Source organism: Vespa velutina, chromosome 12 (assembly GCF_912470025.1).
Source record: "Vespa velutina chromosome 12, iVesVel2.1, whole genome shotgun sequence".
Classification (NCBI taxonomy): domain Eukaryota; kingdom Metazoa; phylum Arthropoda; class Insecta; order Hymenoptera; family Vespidae; genus Vespa; species Vespa velutina.
This window is the reverse complement of record NC_062199.1, coordinates 1,230,001-1,240,000: the sequence shown is the minus strand read 5'-3', so window position 1 is coordinate 1,240,000 and position 10,000 is coordinate 1,230,001. Positions and strand designations below refer to the sequence as shown.

Genomic DNA, 10,000 nt, shown 5'->3' with positions numbered 1-10,000 from the left:
TACTTGAACCTTTTCTTCGTATCGCGAACCCATTCGAATATATATATATATATATATGTATATATATGTATATGTATATATCCAAAACCAATAGAAGTTTGTTAATATAGTTAACAGAGAAAAAAACAATTGAACGAAAAAATTGGAGAAAAAAAGAAATGTATAAAAAAAAGAAAAAAAAAAATTAAAAAAAAATATATATATATATATCTATACATAATCAAATAAAAAACAGGAGCTTTTTATTTTTCTTTTTTTTTTTTTCTTCTTTTTTTTTTTTTTTTATATATATATACGGGATATTGATATTCGAGGATTATTTTAATATTGCCGAGATTTGGAAAGTAATTGGATATTAGATTGATGATATATATAATACACATTAATCATTTTTTTTATAATCCTTAAATTATATATATATATATATATATATATATATATATATATATATATATATATATATATATATATAAATATCTACAGTTTATATGGCAAAACGTTGAGATTGTTCTCCATCGATGTTATTTCCGTATTGATTAGTTGTTCTATGGGGTTCATATGATGTGAAGAGCTTTACGGCATGTGCCTCTAAACCCTTGTGACGTGATCTCACATGTCTGTAGATGTTCGACGAGCATGATGCTTTGGTATCACAATAAGGACACTGATAACGATATCCCCGTCCGCAGAAGTATCTTACGTGTCTCGTTATCGTTGTCTTTTGCGTGAAAAATGTACCACACTTGAGACACTCGAAACTCTTCCGTTGATCGTAATGATACTTGTATCCTAAATCAGAACCAACCGCAGATCTTTCGTATGGCAATGATCCATAAATCAGTTCCAAATTAGCCAACTTCTGATTATCTCGATTATCTGAAAAAATAACCAAGTTATGAGGATTACAGTATCGTTCGTTTTATTATATAATTTACGGTTCAACAAAATTCGATTTTTTCTTTTTTGTTTTTTTTTTTGTTTTTCTTTTTTTCTTTTTTTTTTTTTCTTTTTTTTAAGGACTAAGCTTTGGACAATTGGAAAGGTAAAATATACAGTTTGTTTCTACTTATATGTATATATATATAAATATAAATATAAATATATATATATATATATATATATATATATATATATATATATATACATACAATCGTTATCGATTATTTCATAAAAGAAAGGAGAGGGTGGATATACTGACTGTAAGGGAACATATATGAAAGAGACACAAGTCTGACTGAAAAAGAAGACAAAATGAAAATAAACATAAAAATAAAAAAAAAAAAAAAAAAAGAAAAATAAAAAAAGAATAAAAAGATAAAAAAAGAAGAAAAAATAAAGAAATAATCTATGAAATTAAGAAGAATAAATTTATTAAGAAATATTCTCCTCAAAATGTTGAGTTTTCTTTTTTTCTTCTTTTTTTTTTTCCTTTTTTTTTTTTTTGGTAATTTTCGATTCACGAACGGGTGGAGTGCGGAATGTAACGCCAGTAATTGGACCGGGGGATTAGAATCGTAAGGGTTTTGATGGAATCGTCTAAATCGTCTCTTTATTTTCGTTCGTAAGTAATATTTCAAAAGAATTTTCGTAAACAGGCTTGATTCGTGGGATGCCACTTTTTTATATGCTTATACAAATTCGTCGTCGAATTATCTTTCTTGTTACAATATGGACATGCATATCTTTGTATATAAGTACATTTGTGCCTCATAAGATCTCCCATACGTCGATATCCAGCGTTGCACTGATGGCATACGAACTTGTTCAGCATTAACGAAGGAGGCAACTTCATTGTTCTCGGGTACGTTCTTCTATCTGAAAATAGATATTTGATTAATTAAAAAAAAAAAAAAAGAAAAAAAAAAAAAGAAAAAAAAAGGAGAGAGAAAAGAAAAAAAAAGAGAGAGAGAAAAAAAAATAGAAATAGAAGAAAAAAGACGAAGAAGAAGCAAGAGAGAAAGAAAAGACAAAAAAGAAAAGAAGGAAACTATGATGCAACATTATTTCTGCATTATAGTTTCAATGGATAATATTTACGAAAAAAATTAATCATAATCCACATGACAAATATTAATTAGACCCGTTGGGTTGAGACACATGTTGTTGTTGTTTCTTTTCTCTTTTTCCCTTTTTTTTTTTCGCTTTCTTTTTAATTCGAACAAAAAAAATAACATGAAAAAAGAAAAAAACAGAAAAAGAAGAAGTAGAAGACAAAGAGAGACAACAGGTGACACATTTAGAAAGATTAGAACAATTTTAATATAACACATACGATCGATCCTTGTGATGAAATAATTTTAATAAATAATAGCTATGGTAATGATAATGATAATGATAATGATAATGATAATGATAATGATGATGATGATAATAATAATAATAATAATAATAATAATAATAATAATAATAATAATAATAATAAGAATAAGAATAATAATAAGAATAATAATAATAATAATAATAATAATAATAAATACGCGCATGAGCACGCACGCACGTACACACACACACACACACACACACACACACACACACACACACACAGAGCAGATAGACGTACACGCAAATACATACACAACAAAGAAAAATAATTTTCCAAGAGAAAAACGTGACTCTCGTAATTTGTCACACTTTTATTCCGGAAAACAATCTTCGTTTCTTTTTATACATTCCAATCTCCTTCAACGTGCAAAACAAAAACAAAAATAAAAAGGAACAAATAAAAAATAAAAAGAAGAGAAAGAAAAAAAGAAAGAGAAAAGAAGGAAAAACGATAGGTTTAAAATCAATTTAAAGTCACGCGTACATTAGACACGATAATAGTATTTCTCATCGATTCTTATTATCGTTCGTTGACCCGTTAATTTCATTGGTTTTTATTATACATACCCATACGACCATAACCACACAGCCACGCACAAACAAAGAGACACAGACGAAGAGAGTGAATAGGAACTTTAAATCCATTAAGAAATGATGGATTTTAAATAGAAGGACAATGAACACTTTCTCTCTCTCTCTCTCTCTCTCTCTCTCTCTCTCTCTCTCTCTCTCTCTCTCTCTCTCTCTCTCTCTCTCTCACTATCTCTCTCTCTCTCTCACTCACTCTCTCTCTCTCTCTCTCTCTCTCTCTCTCTCTCTCTCTCTCTCTCTCTCTCTCTCTCTCTCTCTCGGAAATTCACGAAGCAAAATAAGGATAAAAATTAAAATCAAAGAAGTCTGATATCTAAAATTTTTGATGATGTACATATATACATACATACGTACATACGTACATACGTGCATACAATACATACATACGTAAAATTATTTTACAAATAATACGACAATGCGATCTCTTTTATTATTTTTACAACTAAAATCGACCGATGGATCACTTCGATCGTTTCGATCTTATTTTCTTTTTTTTCTCCTTTTTTTTTTTTTTTTTTTTTTTTTTTTTTTTTCCTTTCTTTCCAAGGAACATTCGCGTATTCCTTTTCAATTGTATTACGATAATCGTAGAAGATTAACGAAGGGAAATAAGATTTGTAAATAAGATGAGTGTCGTATTCATCCCCGATCAAATCTCTCTCATCAACCATTCCGATATCTCTTTCACACTCTTCCTCTCTCCCTCTCTCTCTCTCTCTCTCTCTCTCTCTCTCTCTCTCTTTCTCTGTCTCTCTATCTAATTCCTTTAATTCCGATGAACTATCACTGGTAGCCCATCGTGTCGCATTCTTATATGTTTGTAAATGTTCGACGAACACTTGTCCCTTTTATTGCAATAAGGACACTTGAATCTTGGCTCCTTTCCGCAATCATACTTCATGTGGGTCTTCAAGGTCTTCTTATAAGTGTATCCGGCGTTACAACGTGGACAATGATAAGACATCCTGCCTGATTGCCAATAGGGCCCCCCACGACCATCCTCGTTTTTCCTCGACTCATTTCGATTCTGACGATAATCCATGTTCGCCCGTAAGATGCCTAGGATACCACTGTCGTAAGGTGCCAATGGACGTCCTATGAACAGGAAAAAGGGTTTGAAAATTAGTCGATCTGACCTTGATTAATTAGGTCTCTTGGAATAGTAGAAGTAGAAGTAGAAGTAGAAGAAGAAGAAGAAGAAGAAGAAGAGAAATGGAATATAGAAAAATATCATTCGAATGAATAGAGAAGAATGAATAAAGAGAGAGATAGAGAGAGAATCATGAGAATGAGAGACAGAAAGAGATAGAGAGAGAGAGAGAAAGAGAGAAAGAGGGAGAGAGGGAGAGATAGGAGGATAATGAAAAGAAACGAAAACAAAAAAAAAAAAGAATCAAGGAAAAGAAAAAGAAAGGACAAGAAAGAAATCGAATAAATTAATTACTATGAATGGAGCTGTATTTGATTGATAAAGAAAAAAAAGAAAGAGAGAGAGAGAGAGAGAGAGAGAGAGAGGGAAAAAAGGAAATAAAAAAATAAAAAAAAAGAAAGAAAGGAGAAATATCACGAGAGTTCATTTTTCTTTTATCTTTTTGTGTAAGTAGGAGGGAATAGATAGATAAATAGGTGGATGAATGATAGCCTGGCGTTCGAAAAGATGAAAGAAAGAGCGCATTTGTATTCTCCTAGAAAGTGGAAATCAAGATTACTATAATTTAGAGTTATACGTTTATAAACGATGATGAATCCTAGGATAGTTAGAATTGTTCTTGGACAAATTGGATGATTAAAAAAAAGGATTGGGAGATGTCAGGATTCGTTCTTTTCTTTTTTATTTTTTCTTTCTTTCTTTCGTTTCGCTAATTCGTAGACGAAAAATTTTTTTAATGAAATGATATATATATACACACATATATATATATATATATATATATGTATATATAAAAACATTATTATATCTCTTTTATTATAGAAAAATATTTTCTTCGAATAGTAATAAAAATCTTTATCAAATACAATTTATATTCCTGGATGTTGTAGTTTATCCTTTCGACGACGATAAAGCGTTTTTGTTACAAACGAAAACGATCATTGAAATCTTGACACACTCGTTAACACACTCGTGTAGATATTTAATGGTCTAATTGTCTAATATTATTCGTCTCTTGATTTAATTACAGTACTACACCTATTCACACACACACACACATATATATATATATATATATATATATATATATGATCGCGAATAATTATTGCTTATTAGAAATTAAATAAAATTAGTTAATACCTTATGTGCGAAATATTTCAGGCTGACGAGATAAAATTTTACGTTCGTCGGAGTTAAAACGATGAACACGAGTTTCGACGTTGTAAAAGCGACTGAAGGAAACTATGCGTAATATTTTTCACCTACGTATATTAATCTAAACTCATACATACACACATAAATGTGTATATATACACGTGTCGCACACACATCTCTAGCATCGCTTATTGAATTGTAGTAAACAAATTCGACATCGTATAAAGTCATACGTTAGATCTGTTATGAAGGTATATCATTGTTGTAGGTTTTTGTTATTATAGACAACGTGTATTTACCGTTTAAAGGTAATCATATGTATGTATTTATATATACACGTTCGTCCTTGCCGATGATAACAGGCACGATCTTGTTAGATCGTATCAGTCGACAACGTTATGTAGTTGTGTAAGCATCGTAACAGGCAAACGTCGTATATCTAATATTTTATATCGTTAACGTGAAATATCCACATCCCTGAAAAGGTATTTTTCAATAAAATTTTTATCGATAACTCGTGATCGAATACAATTTCGTAAGGCTTTATCACGTATTAGATAAAATCTAACGAAACGAAACAAAATGAAAAATCATTATAGAGATTATTTGAAAATGAGAAGTCGACGATTTTGCGACGCATTTTAATTAACTACTCAACTTTGTCGATTAAATTATCAGCGAAGAGATCGGACACACACACACACACACACCCACACACCCACACACACATGCACACAGGCACACGCACATATCTATATACGGAAAGTTTATCCCTAAATGGTGGAAACTCATTGTTTTTTACGATAATATACCTAGATACGAAGATATACAATTTTTTTCTAACAGATCAGGTACAACAAATTCGTGATTAGTTGCGATTCAACTAATAATAAGCTGATTTAATTTGAGTTAGAAATTGGCCTAACTCGTTGTCAGACTAAAATGAAAATAATTAGAATAAATAAATATATATGTCGAAACGGAATTATTATATTTTTTTATTCCGTTCGCAAATAAGTTTTGTAAAAATAAACACAGGGAATAATATGCTTTCTTTTTTCCTTCTTATTTTTTTTTTTTCCTTTTTTTTTCTTTTTTTTTTCTTTTTTTCTTTTTTTTTTTTTTTTTTTTTTTTTTTTTTTTACATTTGTCCGTATATAAAGCATTAACATGCGTATGTTAGTCGCATATTTAGTCCTTCTTCTCTCAACATCAAATATATCATATCTAATTCGATCTAATAAAATCCAACGAAATTCTTCTTTTTTTCGGATTATATTATAATAATTACTTTTATTGCGATGAAAAATAGAAATCAATTATTATACATTGAAACGTTTTAACGATAAGATAAGAAAAGAGAAGAAAAATGTAAAAGAGACAAAAAGAAAAGGACAAATATAAAGGACAAACAAAAAAGAAGAAAAAAAGAGAGAAAAAAAAAAAGAAAAATGTTATTTGATTGTTATATCATTTTCCTTTTTTTTTTTTTTTTTTTTTTTTTTTTTTTTTTTTTTTTTTTTTTCATTAATCAATTTCCATTATAGACAAGAAATTTTAATTTGCTTGAAATTTAATTGATTTAAAGGATAAAAAGATTTTACGCGCAACGCAAACGTAATAAGGAAAAGACGAGAAGAACTATTAAACAAATATGAAATCGTTTGTTTTTGTTATAATCAAAAAGAGAAAAAAAAAAAAAAGAGAGAGAGAAAGAAAAAGAAAAGATTTAAAATAAAATAATACTGATTAAATAAAAATACAAAATTATATATGTCTATATAATAACTTCGAGGAGATTCGTAAAAAATTGATAATAAATAATCAATAGTCCTAGTTAAAATTTCTTTGGTTTTCCTAGCAAGTAATAATACGATCGGATTGATGAATCTTTCTAACGTGTTTATAAACGTTCGAACTATACTTGGAGCCATAGCCGCAACAAGGACATCGGAATCGTATCTCGTGCGAGATGCAGTGGGACCGAAGATGACGTAGTAAGCTTTCTTTCGTTACAACTCTGCGAGTGCAACGAACACAGTGATACATCCCATTGGTATCCATCCAGTAACTACCTGGAAGAGAATCGTTTTTACTTGATCAGTATATAAAAGATCTTCAATTTTCTTATATCTCTATCTTCTTTTTGTTTTTGATTTCTTTTCTTTTCTTTTTTTTTTTTTCTTTATTCTTTCGTTTCTATCTTTTTTCTTTTCTTTTTCTTTTTCGTTGTTGTCGTTTGTCTTTTTTCAACGAATATCTAGGCTGAAAAATAACAAATTTTTGGATATTTCTTTGAATTAGAAAGAGAGAGAGAGAGAGAGAGAGAGAGAGAGAGAGAGAGAGAGAGAGAGAAAGAGAGAGAGAGAAGAAAGAAAGCGAAGGACAAAAATATTACAACACTATTGCGAATTAAGTGCGTAGCTTTCAATGATAAACATCACACATATGATCATGATCTACGAAATATTAGAAATGATCTCGCGAAGATTTTCTTTTCTTTTGTTCTTTTTTTTTTTTTCTTCTTTTCCTTTAATTTCCTATCGAGATAAATATAACGAAGAAGAGAAAGAAAATAAAAAGACGATCCAACGATCGTTGCGATGGCAAACAATGCTTCTTTTTTTTTTTTTTTTGGCAAATGACGCAAAAGAAAAAAAACAAAAAAAGAAGAAAAAGAAGAAGAAAAATCTAATATCGTTTTAAAGTACGATGTTCGACGGAAATTTTTTTTTATCGATATTTCCGTGATAATACTTATAGATATACGGTACTTGTACGTCAGGGAATATTTTAATATTGAAATATTGAAAAAGAAAAAAAAATAATTGAGACAACGATTCTCTTATATCGATAGTTTGATAAAGACCACGTTTTTTCTTATTCTTTTTTTTTTTCTTTTTTTTCTTTTTTTTTTCCCTTAAGGTCACGTTATAACGATCTATTTTTTCTTTTATATATATATATATATCAACGAATGCAGTCTTACGCTCATTTTACAATTGCGAATTATCTTTACATGGACAAATTTCTATAATACTTTCATAGCAATTCCTTGGCATGTCTATATTAAAAAAAGAGAGAATAGTATTTGCTGCACGAACGACGAGGAATAAATTCACGTACTTGAATTACGCTCTTCTCTTAGATTATGATAATATTACGAGGAACGTGGCATATTGCTTGTTTCGTATATCCATTTTTATTTTTTCTTTTCTTCTTTTACTTTTTATCATTATTCGATCGACACAATTAACAACAACGACTTTAAAATTGCCCGTTTCTTATCCTTTCTTTTTTTCGTTGTTTCTCATTTCTTTTTCTTTTTTTGTTTCTTTTCTTTTCCCCTTTTATTTATTTATCCTTTTCTTTCTTTCTTCAATTTTTCTTCGCTCTATTTTGCATTTCTCCGTGCGCGTTTTTAAATTTTAAAACGCTATAAATATCGATTGTTAATTTTTTTTTTTTCTTTTTTTTTTTTTTTTTTTTTTAACAGATTAGTTGTAACTATTCGAATGAATTTTCTTTTTTTCGAATGTATATTAGGATTAAGTTCGCATTTATACTTTGGGAGGTCCTCATCGCAAAGTCGTCATTATGAAATCTCGAATGTTTCTTTTTTTTTTTTTCTTTTTTCTTTTTTGGACGATGAGAAAAATAACACGACATTATGCGTCTGCGCGAACGAATGAAGGAGGATAAAAATATAAAAATATTTGCGATTAAAAAAATAAATCAATTTAAATATAAATTAAGAAAAAAAGAAGAAAAGAGATGTAGGGATAAACGACTCTAAAATTTGTTTTCTCCGATATTGGCTTGAGTAAAAATATACTAGATTATTATTTTTCATATTATTGTTTAAGAGGAGTAAGATGTTTTATAACGTGGGACCTCCATAGAGTTTACGCCTAATACTGCTTATGGTAAATGTATACCTGAAAACAATCGATATCAATTTGTTATAAATTCTACGTCGTAGAAATTTCGAAAGGTAAAACTTATTTTTGTTAATGATTAATAAATATCTTCGCTCGTATATTTAATTCGTGCGTGAAAATATGTGGATCATATTAAGTAAGATAAGTGTGTGTGTGTGTGTGTGTGTGTATCCTTCAAACAATTGCCGTCTCTCGTCGATGATAAAAGAGTTCTATCAACAAAAAGAGAAAAGAAAAAAAAAAGAGGTATCTATGACTAGAAAAATTATAACGCATTAATAATAAACTTATTTCTACGATTTCGTATTTACACGCGGATAATTTTTAGGAAAAAAATTTCTTTCCTTTCGTTTCTTTTTTCCTTTTTAAAATTTGGGAAAATTGATTAAAAAAAAATAAATAAATAAATAAATAAATAAATAAATAAACAAAAGAAAAAAAGATCGTAACTGCGATATTGAGCGAATCCGAACAACAATTTTGTTTCTTAAAATATTCTCAAATGGACGATCAAGAGAAAAAAGATTTTCCCTTATAATAATACTAGTAGTAGTAGTAGTAGTAGTAGTAGTAGTAGTAGTAGTAGTAGTAAAATAAATAAACGAGAAAAAGAAAAGAAAAAATAAAATAAAAAAAGATAAAGACAAGACTTGATGATATTTGATAGAGTATCGTTAAAGAAATTATCGAAGGACGACAATATATCTGTTGAAATCGTTACATGAGAAAGTTAAAAGGGAACGCACATAATCCATAAGATTCGTTCAATACAATGTAACGAATCTAAGTTCCATGCCACGGTGTTTTGCCCTGATGTGCCTGTAAATCGCCTGTGTGTATT

The 10,000-nt window shown here is 29.0% G+C and overlaps 1 protein-coding gene across 11 annotated transcripts in view; it reads right to left on the bottom strand.

Annotated features, from left to right (window-relative positions):
* LOC124953495 (longitudinals lacking protein-like) overlaps positions 1-10,000 on the bottom strand; it is a 237,120-nt gene that overhangs the window by 118,925 nt on the left and 108,195 nt on the right. For 2 of the 11 annotated variants that reach the window (XM_047504968.1, XM_047504982.1), the window contains 2 exons: positions 1,699-1,815; positions 482-876 (listed from right to left, as the gene is read on the bottom strand). The exons of 8 other annotated variants lie outside the window; for them this stretch is intronic. In XM_047504968.1, coding sequence (XP_047360924.1) covers positions 485-876; positions 1,699-1,815 — 509 coding nt within the window. In that variant the 3' untranslated portion in view covers positions 482-484. Of the gene's footprint in view, positions 1-481; positions 877-1,698; positions 1,816-3,750; positions 4,009-10,000 lie in introns of those variants that run through there. One more of the 11 variants, XM_047504966.1, reaches the window with a different exon arrangement.